Genomic DNA, 18,891 nt, shown 5'->3' with positions numbered 1-18,891 from the left:
TTGAGCCCCTCTCCCCAGGAGGTCTTCAGCAGAATGAGATCTGAACCATCCACAAGACAAGGCAGAACCATCCACCCTTGTCAGGCCTGCCTCTGCCAGTGCTGGAGCCATTTCAAAGGCAGACCCTACCCTTCCAGCTGTGGTGGTAGGGATGGTTTAAGTCCTGCCTGGTTTCCTAAAGAAACAGGGCCTCCTTGCCAGCCCCTTGGAGCTGTCAGTCCTGCCACCAGGGCTGTGCTGGGAAATCCTTTCTAATCACGCTGTGGATGAGAAGTGAGGCTTAGGAAGGGCTGTTGAGGGCAGCCATCCAACAGGTGTGGGTGTTCAGAGAACAAGCTCATTTGTTAACCTGGGATCCAGTCAGGTGTGCTGAGCACTGTGGGCTGGAATGAGGGTTCCTTGGCCCCAGGCCCACCCACCCAGGTCCAGGCCAGGGGCGCTTCCATGTGTCTTTGAGATCTCCAAGTTGCCCAGTCGCCCTTAACAGAGAGCAGCCACTCCAAAGTGATATCCTCTGGATGCTGCCTCCCCTCCCCTGGAAGCTGCAGGTGGAATGTGGGTGGCTCCCCTTCCAGCATGGACAGCAAGGACTCAACCCAGAAAGGAGCTGGTCTGATCAGGCAGGGCCAGTAGGACTCAGAGCATGAGGTCTGGATGGGGCCGCCTGAGCTCACTTGGATCCAGGCTCCCAAACCACAGCTGTGTGGCCTTGGGCAAGGCACTTCACCTCTCTGAGCTTTGGTCTCTTCATCAGCAAAACAGAGAAAAACCGTTGCCACCACATAACTTTTTGGCAAAGAGTCCCCGACATCATGTGCACTCTTATTTTGGCACTTGGTATATGTGAGCTGTGATGAGGAACAAATTGTTTCCAAAATTCGGGTGTTTGGGGCCTACTTTTAAGCTTTTACTGTGGAACATTACAAGCATACACAGACAGAGAAAAACAACCCTTAACTCCCGTGATTTCATCACCTAGGCTCAACAATCATCAGCATTTTGCCAAATTCACTCCTTCTATCCCTTCACACATTTCTCCCTCCCTCCAAAGTATTTTTAAACATTGTATCTTTGGCTCCAAAAATATTTCAACATTTTGCTGTAAAAGATTTCTCACACAGGGATCGGGTCAGATGATATAAAGTGCCATGCGCAGGTCAATGAAATGAGCCCGAGTGTTTTCAGTGCTGTGTGTCTTTGGGCAAGTTACTTGACCTCTCTGAGCCCTAAATGTCCTTCTATAAAGAGGGAGGGTGATCAGGGCTATGAGATAACAGTGGGGCCCAGGGAAGAAGAGTAAACAGCATGGGGCCAGGGGCCAAGGGGGCTTCCTCATCAGAGGACCAGAAAAAGTACCACCTCTCGCATCTGCTGCCCCCACTCCTGAACCCCCATGTCCTTCCTTCACTACCCACCACCTGGGAACAAAAGGCCAGAGAGGAGCTGAACAAGCCCTACTCCATGACCAAACATGGAAGCTTCCCCAGCATCTGGCGGTGGCACCGAGGTGTACCTGCTCAGGGCCACCCTGTGCGAGGCAGGGAAACCAGCCTTGGAGGGGGTACTGGTAGGTTGGACTCAGTAGTCTGGGTTCAGGGAGGCCAGTGCCGAGGCTGAGGATGGGAATCCAGGGAAGGTTCCGAGGTCCCAGCTCCAATAAGGGAGACCAGACAGGAGGACACTGGTGTCCTGGCCACATCCACTGGATCAGCTGCAGGAGAGCTGTACCCTGGGCCCTGTGGGGGACTGGCTTGCTGTCCCCTTTCCACGACTACCTGCTGGGCTGACCCTGCTGCCCTCAGAGGCCCCCTCGCCCAAGGACACAGGTGGTCAAAAGCTGACACTGAAAATAACTGGCAGGTGAGGAGCTTCTGCCCACACAGGAGGGGGCTGAGCCCACTGCAAGTCTCCTGGGCTCACTGAGGTGGGATTTTCAAGAACTTCAAAGATAGAGGCCCATGGCTGTCCAGGCAGAGAAGAGGCTGGATAACGACAGCCTTCATCCCTGGACGACCCCTGCACTTGAAACCCAGCTTCATGTATGCAGCAGGTGGCTCCGTGGATTGCATGCACATGAGCTACAAGGGGAAAGGCTCTCCCACGTTGGGCATGCCCCGGTACTCTGGAATCTGAATTCCTGATGGCGACAAGGGGCAGCCTCAGCATCCTCAGAGCCAGGTCTCTGGGTCTGCTCAGACGTACCTAGATCTCTCAGCTTCTATCCATGATTCCCAGGGTGTAGGAATCCTGAGACAATGAGAGAAGGTGAAAGAGAAGGATAAATGCCATCCCCATATTCAAAGGGGGTATAGAAGATTCAGGAAAGAACCAACGGATAAGCTTGAGGTGAACACCACCGGAAAAATTCTAAAGGAAACAGAAAATGATAATCATTCGGAGTACTGGTTTAGTAGAAACAAGTCTTGGGAAATTATCTGCGTTTTTTTTAAAGATTTATTTATTTATTCATTCATTCATTCATTCATTCATTCATTCATGATAGACACAGAGAAAGAGAGAGAGAGAGAGAGAGGCAGAGACACAGGCAGAGGGAAAAGCAGGCTCCTTGCAGGGAGCCCGATGCGGACCTGATCCCGATCCCGGGACTCCAGGATCGCTCCCTGGGCCAAAGGCAGGTGCCAAACCGCTTGAGCTACCCAGGGATCCCCTATCTGCGTATTTTTAAAAGAGGGTAAGCACATGGTTCTATCAAACTACAGACATAAACACAGTGTGCCCCTGACCTCAGAGGGGCTCCACGGTCTACGCTGGCAAGTCCGACCAGCCAGAAGCAGGTGAAGGCCACATTCATCCAATCGGCACATGTGTGTGAGCCCTTCCCGTGGCCTTTGTGCTGGGGATGAGCAGAGAGTGACCTGGTCTGATCTTCATGGAGCTGGTAGTGCAAAGAGGAGATACACGATCCCCTGATCCACGCTCAGCCAAGGGTTGAAGGAGGCCTGGTTCTCTGAGGTCCCAAGGACGAGAGGAACATGCAGGGAGAGGCTGCACAGGCCCTGCCGGGGTCTCAGGCGAGAGGAGCAGGAGGGGCCTGTGCCTGGAGCACTGAGAAGGGTAGCAGGGGCCATGTGGAGGCCACCAAATGTGGCCGGAGCTGACTTCAGGAATCCTGAGCCCCATGGGGCTTCTGTCTTTGCAAAGGCACTGGGGCATTTTAAGGAAGACGTTAGATGTGCATTTTCAACAGACCTGCTCTGGTGGCAGAGTGGAGTGGAGAGGCTGGCACAATGCGCCCACCCCACCCCCTGGCCCAAGGGCCTCCTGCAGCCACAGGGACACAGCAATGGCCTATACCACAGACACAAAGCACGGAAATGGCAGGAAGCAAAATCAGGAGGAGGCCACCAAGGACAAGGAGAGTGAGAGGTCCACTCACACACACTGGGTGGGGGTGGCCCCATGGCCGAGTGGCTCCAGAGCTCAGAGAGGCTGCATCTGTTCAGCTGGATGCTGTCCACGCAGACACTGAGTGACACACTGGGACATGAGGCAGCACGCCTAGGGACAGGGACAGACCGCAGGGAACAGAGGGCTACACAGAGTCAGGGCAGCGGAAGGACGGTGCAGAGAGGCCTGCCCACAGCCTGAGGCAGGAGGGACCGGAGGCAGGTGCAACCTGGGAGGGGGCCCGGGGATGCCTCCCTCAGAAGGTGGCCATGAATGAGGCCACATGGGCCAGGGTGGAGGACAGGGCATTGGGGAGGAGGGAACATGATGGCAGTGTGGCCGCCCAAGTGAGGAGAGAGATGGGGCCTGGGTGGGCACTGGGGCTCAGCACGCACTCAGTTCCCTATTTTCCCAGCATGCAAACGAGGACCTGACTGGCAATGTGCCAACCACACTCTCAGACTCAGCAGAGTTGTTCCTTCCACAGGTGACGGATGGAAGACTTGGACCTCAGTTTACCTACATACTGTCCAGTGGGCCTGCCCCCACCAAGGCTCTGGGAGCAAGATTTAGGGTTTGGGTTTGGTTGAGATTGGCAGCCTCCTGTCCTGGTTCCTGTATCCCAAAGGCTCTTGTCTGAGGCCCCTTGACAAAGAAGCACTTCCGAGAGTGCCAGATGATGCCACCTTGGTCACCGGAGCTCTGGGCACCAACAGTGCTGGACTTCCCGGCCCCCTGGAGCCCTGTCGGGCTTGGGGAAGCAGTGAGGCCTCCCATGCACACTTGGCCCAGCTAGCCAGATGCCCCACCTGCAAGCATTTTTTATGTGTTTCAAAGCAGCATGAGAAAGCACGCTTTTTTTTTTTTTTTTTTAAGATTTTCTTTATTTATTCGTGAGAGGCAGAGATATAGGCAGAGGGGGTAGCAGGCTCCATGCAGAGAGCCTGATGTGGGACTTGATCTTAGGACCCCGGGATCATGACCTGAGCCAAAGGCAGACACTCAACCACTGAGCCACCCAGGTGCCCTGAGAAAGGACGCTTCTATCCAATGGTATCCGGCCGCACCAGCTCCTGAGCATCTGTTACCCTCCCAGGCCCCTGGGGCCACTGGGCACCCGCCTGCCTGCCTGATGGCTCATCATTGCCAGGAGGCCAGGCCCAGACACTTTCCACTGCTCCCAAGCCAGTTCCCCCTGGCTTGTGGGGCTTGAATCAACCTCTGGGGGCGGGGGGCATTTGCTGACCAGTTTGGGGGTTTCTCCTGTGGACAACTGACCAACCCCTTAGAAGCATGGGCGTCAAGCTCAGTAAACACAACCATGTCCGATGATGTCTTTCTTGGAGACAGGGGTCCCCCAGGGGGAAATAGAGCCCATGCCAGGGAGGGTGTGGGTGTGGGAGGGCAGGTGCCCCTCCAGGTCACCACACCCCATCCAGGGTGGCCCAAAGCAAGAATGCATCCGTGCCAGCTGCACGGTGAGATACTTTTGTCAGTGTGAGCGATTATTCAAGGACTACAGTGTGCCCAGAGCCAGGCCTCGATCTGCCGACACAGAGGGGGCCGCTCAGGCTTCCCTGCCCCTGCTGAGCTGCCACTCTAGTGAGGTGGTAAACAGCCCTGGTCATCTCCCACGGTGGTCCTATAGGGAAGTCACAGAGGGTGACCTGAACAAGTACTGTCGGGGCACAGATGGGGCTATGTCACTGGTCAGGAAGGCCTCTCCAAGTCAAGAGAGAGGAGGGCCTGGGTGGGAACCCCCATGACAGCTGGGCAAAAAGCCAGTACCAGGGGCAGGGCCCATTTCATGCCTTCCTCCTCTCTCCCTGCCTCTCCGGTGGCGCGCCCCAGCCTGCCCCACAGCCCAGAGAACTGGGGCAGCCCTGGGAGTCACCCTCCCTGGCATGGGCTCTTCTGGTAATCCTGCAGCCTTTCCCCACTGCCCTGGGCTTGATCCTGCTTCAGGGTGGGGACAGGAGCAGGCACCCCTAGCCACAGCTCACATCCCAACTGGCCCAGAGCCTCAGACGCTAGACGCGAGGAGATGGGTTTGAGGCATGAGCTCCTCCCTTTCCACCTTCCTCCAGGCCTACCGAAAGAGGATGCATCAGCTCCTACAGGCTCTGCACCAGAAGCTGGCGGCTCAGGGCCAGGGCCCAGAAGGCGTGCTGGGTGCCGACAAACCCATCTCCTACAGGACCAAGCCGCCAGCCTCCATCCACAGGGAGCTTCTTGGCATCTGCAGTGACCCCTACACTCTGGCCCAGCAGCTGACCCATGTGGAGCTGGTGAGCAGGCCTGTGCCATCCTCTAGCAGACCCAGAGGCAAGGACAGCTGAGAACCAGCTATCCCTGGTCCTCACCTTGGGTCAGCGTACCCCAGGGCTTGAGCCCGTCACAGCAGGGCCAGCCGGGCACCTCTAGGATGCCCTGGCTCTGGAGCAGTCTCTCACCTTCCAGTAGGAGGGCTGCACGTGCTAGGCCTGCCCAACTTTGACCCTTGGCCTGCCTGAGAGGATGGGCCTGGGACAGAGGAACTGGGTCCCAATCCTGGCTCTGCCACCCCCTGCTGTGTGAGCTTCCTACCACTGGTGTCTTCCCTACCAGGGCCTCAGTTTCCCCATCTAGGACTCACAAACACTGCACCCACCCACCTTCTCCTTCTGGAGAAGTCCGATAGGCTGGACTCTGGATACATGCAGCCTAGCCTTCAGCATGTTGGATTCCTTGTACATGCAGAGGCCAAGGGGCCTGTCCCAGACAGAGGGGAGGTGGGGGAGTAGGTTTCTTCTCTTTTAAACCTCCGCCACCACCATTTATGGCTCCCTGACTGCTTTCTGGTGTTATACTCAGCACTCTATGTGTACTATCTCAGTTCATCTTCCCACCACCCTGTGTGGGAGGTCCTATTATTATTCCCTTTGCATCAATGAAGAAACAAAGGTCCAGAGAGTTTAAGTGACTTGCCTGAAGTCACACAGTAAAAGGGACAGAGCCAGGATTGAATTCTGACCCAGACCCTGGGCTCTTGGCCACTAGGCCTCCCCTGGAGGAAGCAGGTAATTACCCAGTTTCCAGCCTGGTGTCCTGGGTATCACACCTCCCAAGCACCCCTTATGGGGACATTACCTCCTGCCCCCCATGAGCTAGGGACAGCAGCCCTTGGGCATGGTTTCAAGCTCTGTGACAACCCAGAACGGGGTTGTGGAGCGCTTGTGAGAAGGGCAGGTGTCCAGAGACCCTCCCGGGGTGGGCTGAGGGAACCTGCAGGAGGACATGCCAGCCCCCCAATGCCATGCCCTGCCCATGGGTCCGCCCTTTCCCGACTCCTCTTCTCCTTCTGGTGCAGGAACGGCTGCGGCACATCGGGCCTGAAGAGTTTGTCCAGGCTTTTGTGAACAAGGACCCTCTGGCCAGCACAAAGGTAGAAGGCCCTTGGACAGGCCGGCGCACTGGGCCCTCGGGGGAATGCCACGAGTGTCAGCTGGGCGAGCTTCCGGGGGGCCCAGAGCAGAGCAGATGGGCTTTGGGGGGCTGTGCCCACTCCATCCCTGCCCCTCCAGCTTGCCCTCCAGCCCGAGGGCCTCAGACTCCGACAGCCCTGAGTCCTGAGGAAGCCACCTGTCACCAACCCAGCGGGGGCGGATGCGGGGTGGGTGTGGAGCTGAGGCCGCTGGGTCGGGAGGAGAGCGGAGGGCGCCGCAGGTGCGCTGCAAGACCAAGCTCTCTGGGCGCGTTTCGGTGGGCGCTGGTGCCCTCCAGCGGCCACCCGGGGTAGCGCGCTAGTGGGCTTTTGCCCTCTGGCTTAATAAAAGAAGAGCAACTGTATTTAGAATGCATTTTCACCTCAGATAAGCAAAGATTAAGCATTGTGGGTATGTAGGGGAAGAAGCACACGCGTACATGGCTGGTACAGGGTGAAATTGGCACAGCCGCTTTGGGGGGCATCTTGGCAATAGTATCAAGACTTGAAATGTACACTCTTGACCCCAACTTTATGCGCCTAATAATTTATCCTACGGATATACACACGCACGTACACGAAGATGTGTGCATGAAGATATTGTGCACTATTATGGCCAAAGGCTGGAAGCAAACTGTCTTATCATCCTTGGGGACTCAATTACAAGTTATAGTATATCCACACATGGAATGCTATGCATCTATTACAAAGAATAAGTGACTAGAAGTATAGAATACCCAGATCCACTATAGAGAGAAAAAACTAGAGTGAAGGTCAGGACAAAGAGGATGTGGCCATTTGTGTAACAACAAAAGGTGGGTGCGTGATACCTGTTTGCACAATCCATGCCTGTGAACAACCTCTAGGAATATGGGTTACTCGCAGGAGCCCAGCTTGGGGGTGGGGCTTGGAGTGGAAAGGAGACTGGGCCTCTCTTAGCTGGTTGTTCTTTATGTTTGGTTTTGCTTTGGGGTTTTGGCCATCTCCAAGAATTACTTATTTTTTGTGAAGTACATCGAAGATTGCACGTGACCTCTCTTCACCCATCTGTGGTAGATGGACATTTGTGGTGTTTCCAGCCTCTTGATTATAGATACTGCTGCTACAAATGTTCTTACATGTTTCCCTGTACATTGGTGCGTATTTTTCTAGGGCATCAGTTCTCAAATAATTTGGATTTAGGATCCCTTTAGACTCGTAAAAATTATGCAGGACCCCCAAAAACTTGGTTATGTAGATTATATCTACCCATATTCATCATATTAGCTTTTAAAACTGATAACTGTAGGGCAGCCCTGGTGGCCCAGCAGTTAAGCACCGCCTTCAGCCCAGGCCGTGATCCTGGAGTCCTGGGATCGAGTCCCACATCGGGCTCCCTGCATGGAGTCTGCTTCTCCCTCTGCCTGTGTCTCTGCCTCTCTCTCTCTCTCTCTCTCTCTCTATGCCTCTCATGAATAAATAAATAAAATCTTTAAAAAACTGATAACTTTTAAAGATATTTATTTATTCAAAATAGCAATAATAACCTATTACAGGTTCACATAAGTGGTATATTTTATGGAAATAACTAGATTTTCCGAAGTAAAAAATTCTTGGGAAGAATGATATTGTTTTACAATATTCTTACAAATCTCTTTAATAACCAACATAACAAAAAGACAGCTAGGTTCTCTTACCTGCTTCTGCATTCAATCCCTTGATGTACATTATTTTGGTTGAAAATCCAACCTCTCACAAATATATAGTTGGAAAAGGGAAGAATATTTTACAGCATTTTCAGATGAGTGAATATTTTCCTTTGATACTATGCTAAAATTCAGCAGGTTTGTAAAGATTAATTGCAATTTGGAATCTGAAAATATACCAGTGGACTTTCTGTGCTCTATTACATTAAAATCCATTGGTCCATCTTGCATCTTGAATGGATCTTTTGCTCCTGCATGATATTATAACATCATACATCGGACATTTGGAAACTATGAGTTCACTGAATTGGGAAGATCCTCCAAATGTTGGTACATTTCATTATACAACATTTTAAAATCATATCCACTAAAATCATTACTGATCTTATCCTTCCAAAAAAAGCCCTTGAGTATTGGAAAACTCTCAAGATCACAGAGGAAGATACATATTTTACAAGTTCCCAATTCTCTGCTGAGATCTTGAATTTTAACATTAGCAACAAACACTATCAATTGTTTTCTTGAAGTGACAGGGTCATTTTGCTGGTTTTCAAGAAAATATCAACCAAATACTGAAGTCCGAAAAACCATAGTTGGTCAGTCCTTTGAGTAGAAATGGTGTTTCATGAGAAAAGTGGCCAGAACTGCTCACAAGTCTATCACACTACTGCTTTTCCTCAAGACTTGACTTCTGTATGCAGAAGTGCTTTTATGTACTGCTTCGTCATGTAGAATATCAAAGAGATGTGTGCACAAGATTGAGATTTGATAGGATTGAAAAGTTTGCTTCCTCGCGGACATTCTGAAATCACACTCAATTTTTTTCTTTGACTATGAACATGTGATAGTGAAGAACGTAATAACCATGAGTATGGTTTGATGACTCTGCCTTGTTTCGGGCTATGTTGGGAGCGATTTTACCCACTATTCTTTTACACATCTGTGCAAATGTCAACGCACTGGAAAGATAATGACACTGTGTGAATATGAAACTGGTTGTGCCCTTGAGAATTGTCACTCCACAATATACCTAAGAGGGAAATCACACTGTCACAGGCGATGCCAGGTGAGGCTGTACCCATTAGCACTGCCAGCAGGGAGGTATTCCTTCTCCACATCCTCAATGACACTTAAAATTGTCAAACTTTTACGTATTCGTCAAACTGTTAAAGGGAGCATCTTTTCATATGTTTTGAACATTCCTGTTTTCTGTGAAATGCCTGTCATCCAGTTTCCTATTGGGGTGATTTGGCTTTTTCTTGAGTATTTTAAAAGAGGTTTTTTGATGTTTTTTTTTTTTAATATTCTGTATTTTTTTTAAAGATTTTATTTATTTATTCATGAGAGACACAGAGAGAGAGAGGCAGAGACATAGGCAGAGGGAGAAGCAGGCCCCCCAAAGGGAGTCCAATGTGGGACTCAATCCCAGGATCCCGGGATCACAGGCTGAGCCAAAGGCAGATGCTCAACCACTGAGCCACCCAGGCTGCCCTGGTGTTTTTAATTTTAACTTCATCAAATTCACTAACGTTTTCCTTTACGTTTTTTTAGTGGGGAAGGGAGTAAGAAATCCCTCCCTACACCCTACCCAGGTCAAAAATATAATCTCTAATGTTTTCTTCTAGAAGTTTTAGAATTTTGCCCTTCACATTTAAGCCTTGAATTTAAAATTCACTTCGTGGATATGGCCTGAATTGGAGATCCACGTTCATGGTTTTACCACACAAATAGCAACTTTTCCTACACCATTATTGATATATTGTCTTGCTCACTAATACGCCCCAACGGTTTTGTCACTATCATATGTCAGGTTCGATCAACATGTGTAGATCTGCTCCTGGACAGTCTGTTCTGTCCACTGGTCAATTTTTCTATCTCTGTATCAATATACACTATCTCCATTATTGTGGTTGTATGATCAGTTTTTTCTCATTGTCTAGTGAAGGAAGGCTTCTGGTTCTTCTTTACAAGTCACTGAGATATTCTTGGTCTTGTTTTTCTATTTGAAATTTTGTATCCCTTGTCAAATTCAGTGAAAAATCTTACTGGGATTTTGTTAGAATATATGAAATATGGACCAATTTAGGAGGAATTTGCATTTTCATGATACCGAGTCATCCGACCCATACAAATGGTGTGTCCTGCCATTTACTTAGATCTAATGTTTTACTTTCTAATGTTCTATAACTTTCTCCATAAAAATATTAAACAGATTTAGTTATATTTTCCCTCTGAGTTCCTTATGCATATTTATGCTATTATTTATGGCATATTCTATTGTACTTATTTCTGAACTGCTTCTGTCATTTAAGGATTGTCATCAACTTTTGTATGTCAACTTTATATCTGATGATACTGTACATTCTTGCTATTTCTCATAGTTTTTCTTAATTCTTTGGTGTTTTTCACATATACAGTTACATCATCCAAGAATAGTGACAGTTTTTTCCTTCCTTCCCAATCCTTATTCTTTTTATTTTTAGTGTAGTCATACAAAGAATCCTGCACTGATGTGAGATGGACATGAATAACATATGGGTCCCATGTTGTACATCTCTGAAACATTAGGATTATTAGTTGTTGCAGAATAATCCAGCTAAGTCTGACCAAATTTGTTTTTCTTGCTTATTGTGCTAACTAGCACCCCTGGTAAAATATTTAAGAAGTGTTGCTAACTGACATCCTTCTTTTGTCTTTATTTTATTTTAAGATATTATTTATTCATTCATGAGAGACAGAGAGAGAGAGAGGCAGAGACATAGGCAGAAGGAGAAGTAGGCTCCCTGCATGGGGCTTGATACAGGACTTGATCCCAGGACCCCGGGATCACAGGCTGAGTCAAAGGCAGACACTCAACCACTGAGCCACCCAGGTGCCCCTTTTGTCTTGATTTTAAACAGAATATTTTTACATGTCACAATAGAGTATGATGTTTGCTCTGAGATTTTTTTTCAATGACCTTTATCAGTTCAAGGAAGTCCCATGGTCCTACTTTGCTGAGAATTCTTATCATGAATGATTATTGCATTTTATCGACTATTTTTTCTGAGTCCATTAACCTTATGTTCTCTTCCCTTTCAAACTGTTATGTGATTATTTTATACAGGAGTCCCCCTCTTTATCTGTGGGGTATATGTTCCAAAACCCCCAGTGGATGCCTGAAATCATGGATGGCACTGAACCCTATATATACTACATTTTTTACTACACATGTTATAATAACACTTATGAATCAGGCACACTAAGAGATTAACAACAATAACTAAAAACCAAATAGAACAATTATAACAGTATACTCTAATAAAAATTATGTGAGTGTGGCCCCCCTCTCTCAAAATATCTTATTACATTGTACTAACCCTTCTCCCTGTGATGATATGAGATGATAAGATGCCTACGTGATGAGATGAGGTGAGGTAAAAGCCATAGGCAGCGTGATGTAGTATTAGACTACTACTGATCATCTTGCTTCTGGACCATGGTTTATGCCAGGTAATTGAAACCACAGACAACAAACCATGGATAAGGGGAGATCTATTGTATTAGTTGGGTTTTTTTCTTTTTCAATGTCAAACCAACCTGGCATTTTTGGAAAAAAATGAAACTGAGTTGTGATCATTATCTTTTTTGTACACCCTTAGGCTCAATTTGCTCTTATTTTGTTTAGGATTTCTGCAACTATAATCATGTGATTGACTTGTCAGTTTCCTTTCTGTTCCCATTCTTGTCTAGTCTTTGTTTTCTCTCTCCCTGTTCTCTGTTCTGTGTTCCTGGACCATTTGGTAGAATTTGCTAGTGAAACCATCTGAGTCTAGTATTTCCTTTTAGGGAAGACTTTTATGTAGCTGTTCAAGATTTTCCTGTTTTAGTAATTTTAGGACTATTTAGGCTTTCTATTTCTTCTTTACTCTGTTTAATTTATATTTTTCCAGAAAATTGACTTAGTCCTCCTAACTTTTCACATTTATAGACACAAGTTATTCACAATATTTTCAATCTTTCACACTCATATTCACAACTAATCTTTATATTTATCTCTCCGTTTCTTCATCAATCTTACTAAGCATGCATTAGGGTTTTTTTTTTTTTAAGATTTTATTCATTTATTCATGAGAGAGAGAGGCAGAGACATAAGTAGAGGGAGAAGCAGGCTCCACGCAGGGAGACCGACGCGGGACTCCATCCTGGGTCTCCAGGATCAGGCCCTGGGCTGAAGGCGGCGCTAAACTGCTGAGCCACCCAGGCCGCCCTATTCATCAGTTTTAGTAGTTTTTTCAAATAAAGAGTTTCTGGCTTCATTGACTCTATAGAGAAAAAAATGAAATAGTGAAGAAAGATGCAACACATAGAGTAAATCTTTATTATTTCCTATCATCTGCTTTCTTTGGATTCTTTCTTTGTTGTTCCTTTTCTAATTTTTTATGTTGGATGTTCAGCCTGTTTTTATCCTTTCTTCTGTCCTAATAAAAGTATGAAAGACTATTTGTTTCTTTCTAAATGTATTTTTTATTTTCAGCCTCCAAATTTTGTCTTTCAGCATTCTCATTTTCATTTCCTTGGTGACTTTATCTTTGACCCATAGATTATTTTTAAATATGTTTTTAGGTTTCTATTTGAAAAGAATACACATTCTCATATGATTGAGTGCAGGCAGGCTTCCAGACTTGTTCATTAACTCAACTACGTAAATTGTGTTGCTTAAATTTATATTTATAACTGTTTTTTTAATCCCCATAGTCTATGCATTGCTGTCATTGTGTTAAAATCTCCCACTGTGGCAATAAGATTTGATTTCTTCCTACAAAGGAGTTTACCCTTCTGACTATATTTGCCTCCATATTTTGAGGCTATGTTGTTAGGCACAAGCAAGTTTAGATTTGTGACATATTCTTGATTAATCAAATCTTTTATCATTATGCAGTTACCCTTGAATCTCCTCTGGTGCTTTTTGCCTTAGAGTCTTTTTTTGCCTTAAAATCTATTTTGTCTAATATTAGTATAGCTATGTGATATTCATCATATATATTTTTCAATTTTTTTTACCTATATCCTTGGGCTTGGGGTGTGCCCCACTACTTGAAAATAGCAAGTAGCTGGAGTTTTAAAATTATAGCAACTGTAATTACTGACTTACATGGGTTCAGTTTTATCACCTTCTGTGCATCCTTCACTTGTCTTCCCACATCTTCCCTGTCTTTTCTCTCCTTACTGTACTTCTTTTGGATTAATAGATCCCCTGTTCCATTTTCCCCTCTACTTATCGAAGGTCACACTGACAATTTCAATGTGGATATTGAAGTCAACTTGAGTTTAATCTTTTAAACGGTGGTGCATTTATGCAGTTGAATTTTTTTAAATATTTTAATTTATTCATAAGAGACATAGGCAGAGGGAGAAGCAGGCTCCCTGTGGGAAGCCTGATGTGGGACTTCATCCCAGGAGTCTGGGATCATGGCCTGAGCAGAAGGTCTCATGACCTTCGTGATCATGATCCCCCTGGGATCACAACCAGAGGCTCAACCACTGAGCCACCTATGTGCCCCTGCAGTTGAATATTTTACCTCAATTGAAAAATTATATTTCCAAGGGATATTTAATGGCATGAAAAGTTCATGTGGAAAAATATGGAAATATATATATATATATGATTATATATAGATAGAAAGAGGCCCACATACAGTTGACTCTTGTTATTTAACATGATTATATCCTATGATGTCATCATGAACATACCACTGCAGTAAATACCACTGCTCCCAAGGGAAATACAGGGTTGGATCCCTTGCAAGCCTCACACCACATTTACATCAACCAGTCCATACATAGCCTTGCATTGTGTGTGTGTTTGGCTCAAAAACACCTTATTTAATATATATTGTTCTTCCAATAACATTGAACTCATAGCCAGCAGTGCCATGACTCATGTCTGAGTGAAGCTTATCTAACACATATTTTCTCCTTAGGGCACATCACAGCCTTCAAATGCTTAGAAGCTTTAGTTCTAGTACTTGGAGCGCTTTAAGCAGGGAACTCACCATCGCACTGAATAGACCACAAGAAAAAGAAAGACTTGTTCACAGTATGGGAGCTGAAACAAGAAGCCAGGTTGTCACTTAGCTCAACCTCAGCTGGGAACACACAGGCACTTTGGGTGACTCAGATTTTTTTTGCCACCCTGCACATATCCATGAATGACAGTGAAAGTGACAGGAATAGTGATTTGAGGTTACAAATATATTTTTAGCAAGCAGACATATTCACAAATACAGAATCTATGAATAATGATAATCAACTGTGTGTGGGGTATATATATACATATGCAATTACATATTATGTATATCATATTAAATTATGTCTTGTATAGAAAAAAGACTGAAGGGATCCCTGGGTGGCGCAGCGGTTTGGCGCCTGCCTTTGGCCCAGGGCGCGATCCTGGAGACCCGGGATCGAATCCCACGTCGGGCTCCCGGTGCATGGAGCCTGCTTCTCCCTCTGCCTGTGTCTCTGCCTCTCTCTCTCTCTCTGTGTGACTATCATTAAAAAAAAAAAAAAAAAAAAAAAAAAAGACTGAAAGGATATACATCAAATCATTGATATTTGTAAATGGTTTTAAGGTTCCAGCATTTTCTGGATTATCTATAATAACAACAAACTAATTTCATTCCAAAAGTTGACAGAGAGACTGAGTATGGTCCTTGTGTCTTTCCTAGCCTTGCTTCAGTGAGAAGACTACTAATCTGGAGGCTTATGTGAAATGGTTCAACAGATTGTGCTACCTCGTGGCAACTGAGATCTGCATGGTGTGTAAAAAGCTGGGGGGTGGGGGCAGGGGCATGACCTAGCACAGCCAAAGGAGGCCAGGGACATGATCTAGCACAGCCAAAGGTGGCAGGGGTTGGGGGCAGGCCCCTTGGAGGGAACCAGAAGGGTATCTTGAGCCTGTCTGTTTCCAAGCCCAAGATCAAGCTGAGCACCTCTCTGGGACACCAGGTGTCACCCAGCTTGCATGCAATGACATTTCCCTCTGGGTAGAGCCTGGCACAGATCCACTGGACTCTGACAGAGAGTGCCAGAGACCACTTGCCGAAGGTGTAAGAGGCAGTTTACTGCTCTGCCAAGTGGCTCTGCTCCCTCCATCTGTGCCTGTCTGCCTTGGGTGGGCCCGGCCAGCAGCCATGCTGTGTTTGCCTCTCTCAGGATTTAGAATAGAAATGACCCAACCTTTAAGAATTGGGAGATTGTACATGTAAAGTCCAGGTCTCCAGCTTCTCCCAGAAATCAGGAAGACTTGTCAACACCAAGCCAGATGCACGAGTCACAAGTCATGGTCCCTTAGGACCAGACCCTGTTTGCTCTCTTCACTTCCTTAGAGTGCAGGGATCCTCCTCCAAGCCCCCCTCACCATCAGGTGAGGCCCTAGGGCACTTTTATCAGGGAATGATTGGAAGCAACTTAGGTGCCAGGTGGAGCTCTCCAGGAGCAAATGCTGAGATAGAAATTGGGAGAACAGAGAAAGGGGCAGGAAGGCTCAGAAGGAGAAGCTGGTCTGCGGTGCCTCAGCCTTGGGCTGAGCACCCACAGCAGGCTGAAATGCTTGGCCTCTATCCCCCTCCTTGCTCAGCCATCACTGTCACCGCATAGGCTGCCTGGGAGGGACAGGAAGGACCTCAGGAGGGAGGCTTTCTGAAGGTGGTTCAGGCAGCATGTCTCATGCTTCTTGGTAAAGACCACTGCTGCACATAAGTCGGGCAAGCTAAATCTGTATGGGGAGAACAGAAGATAGGGTTCTCAGGCCCCCCTGCTTCCTGCGTTTCCATGTCTGGCCTGACAGCTCAGATGGGGCTTTACTTGGGCAAAGCTGGGCTGAACCTTCCCTGGAGTTGGGCAGTGCTTCTCCAGGATGGCTGGGGGGATAATAGAGATTGTTTGGAGCCACCAGAGAAGTCAAAGTCCCAATCACTTAGCCATAAGCTGGAGGTGAAGTCATGCAGTCATTTAACAGAAAACAGTGACGGGCTGCTCCTGGGATGGGACTTGGGTCAGTGTGTGGCCCCAGTGTGGGGAGAGCCAGCTTGGTGCTGGGGGGCCAGGCGAGGGAGCCATGGAAGGTGCTGGAGCTGGACCTGAATGTCGCTGAGAGACTGGTCCAGGGTCAAGGTGGGACGTGTCAGAACTGAAGCTCCCGTGCCCTGTCCCCAGCCAGCCAAGAAGAAGCAGAGGGCCCAGGTGGTGGAGTTCTTCATCGATGTGGCCCGAGAGTGTTTCAACATTGGCAACTTCAACTCTCTGATGGCCATCATCTGTGAGTAGGCTGGCCAGGCCCCTGCTAGGAGTGCCCCCTAGAGGCCGGTGCTGGCACACATGGGCGAGGGGCGGGGCGGCAAGCCTGGGCCCTCCTCTGGGCAGGGTGGGTGCAGTTAGGAGCACATTCCCTTGCCCCCTGAGGTCCCGGAGAGGTGCCCCTTTGAGGCAAGTTTAGCCTCCTTGGGGAGCTTCGGGGGCGCTTGGCCATATGTCCCCAGATCCAGGGAGAGTGGGGACCCAAAACAGAGCTTGGTCAGGGTGCAGGGCCAGTGTGGCAGGGAATGGGACAGGGGCCTGCACAGAAGCCAGGCTCACGCGGACACAGTGGCCACCAGCACCTGCCCACCCACCGTCCTGCCATCTGTGGCAGGCTCATCCTGCTGGGGCCACCCCCCAGTCCCCCTGCCCCAGGGAGTAAGCACCCTGTGACACCTGGAGATGCCCCCCCAGCCCCACCCTCCCTCTTCCAGCCGGCATGAACATGAGCCCTGTCTCCAGGCTGAAGAAGACCTGGGCCAAAGTGAAGACAGCCAAGTTTTTCATCCTCGAGGTGAGCAAGGGCCACCGGGCTGCCAGCTGGCACTGGCCGACCCTAGGACGCAGCTCCCCTACTGCCTTCCTGTCTCTTTCTAGCACCAGATGGACCCAACAGGGAACTTCTGCAACTACAGAACAGCCCTGCGAGGAGCGGCCCACCGCTCCCTGACAGCCCACAGCAGCCGAGAGAAGGTAGGTCAGAGGCTGGAATGGCCTTCAGAGCTCCTCCCTACTCCCCACCTTGGCCCAGGTGGGCTGCATCAGAGAGCCTAGCTGGTGGCTCAACCCCCTGCCATTCTGCAGTATCTATATAGACAGCCATGTTCCCTGGATGCCTCCAAAATGGGGGACTCACCACCTCACAGAACAGATTACCCATGCCCAAGCAGCTCTAACTGATAGGAAGTACTTCCTTTTCAGGCTGGGGTTATCCTCTCTGGAGGGTCATGCCAAGTGAGGCTCCTCCCTCTTCTTTTTTTATTTTTTAAGATATTTATTTACTGAAAGAGAGTGCAAACACAGCAGGGGGAAGGGCAGAGAGAGAGAGAGAGAGAGAGAGAGAGAGAGAGAGAATCTCAAGCAGACTCCTAGATGAGCAGAGACCAATGTGGGCCTCAATCTCACTACCCTGAGATCATGACTTGAGCTGAAATCAAGAGTCAGATGCTCAGCCAGCTGAGCCACTCAGGCACCCCCTGGCTGCTCCCTCTTCTACCCACCAGTCCTTAAGCACCCCCAGGCCCCCTCTTCCCTCTAAAGCCAACAGCCCAGGCCTGCCCCACTGTACTCCAGTCTCCAATCCCCTCCGCACTTGGATCTCTTTGGTTCCTGAACAGTTTCACTTGTCAGGGTCCCTCTGTTTCAGATCAAATTGTTTCCAATATATAGGGACTTACACCTTCTCATTCTAAATGCAATACCTTCATTGATGTAGCCTCAGATCACATTCACATATATGGCAAAGAGTGGACCAAACTTCTTACTCATTAAAACTGCCTTTTCACAGGTTCTGCTCTTAAATATTTGCATGTGGTGGGGGGGAGAAGGGGGCTTCGCTGACTCTAATCAATTTTATTTGTCTCCCAAATTCTTCTGGTGGCCTCCACACAGGAACCTGGGCCTTGGTTGCAGTGAGCCTCTGGCTTAAGACCTGGTACCAGCCTGATGATTATAGTTGTCATCTCCATAGAAAGGAAACGCCAGGGCTTGCTGTGCCTTTCCTGCCTGATCTCTTGGCAGGAGTATTGGAATTAGGTCTCTGCCATGATTTGTGCAGCTCTGTTTCCAGCTTGAGGGGTACCGGAACAAGCTGCTCCTCTTGAAATTGAAAGTCATTCTGGAATTGGATAGGATGGGTACCAGTGGTTAGGCTTGGGAAGCAGGCCAAGAATGCATCCTTGTGCCCCCGGGAACACCTTCCAGCCCTACACCCCCCTCCCAGCAGGGGTGTTGTACACACACCCTGGCCACATGGATGGCCACATCTCATCCAAC

The 18,891-nt window shown here is 48.4% G+C and overlaps 1 protein-coding gene across 12 annotated transcripts in view; it reads left to right on the top strand.

Annotated features, from left to right (window-relative positions):
- RASGEF1C (RasGEF domain family member 1C) overlaps positions 1-18,891 on the top strand; it is an 80,062-nt gene that overhangs the window by 50,372 nt on the left and 10,799 nt on the right. For all 12 annotated transcript variants that reach the window (XM_072728822.1, XM_072728825.1, XM_072728820.1 and 9 more), the window contains 6 exons: positions 5,496-5,696; positions 6,758-6,832; positions 15,267-15,356; positions 16,756-16,858; positions 17,331-17,410; positions 17,494-17,589. In XM_072728822.1, the coding sequence (XP_072584923.1) occupies positions 5,496-5,696; positions 6,758-6,832; positions 15,267-15,356; positions 16,756-16,858; positions 17,331-17,410; positions 17,494-17,589 (645 nt within the window). The remainder of the gene's footprint in view (positions 1-5,495; positions 5,697-6,757; positions 6,833-15,266; positions 15,357-16,755; positions 16,859-17,330; positions 17,411-17,493; positions 17,590-18,891) is intronic.

The sequence above is a fragment of the Vulpes vulpes genome, chromosome 12, assembly GCF_048418805.1.
Source record: "Vulpes vulpes isolate BD-2025 chromosome 12, VulVul3, whole genome shotgun sequence".
Taxonomy (NCBI): Eukaryota; Metazoa; Chordata; class Mammalia; order Carnivora; family Canidae; genus Vulpes; species Vulpes vulpes.
Note: the sequence above shows the minus strand (reverse complement) of the source record. Positions and strands in the feature narration are given on the sequence as shown.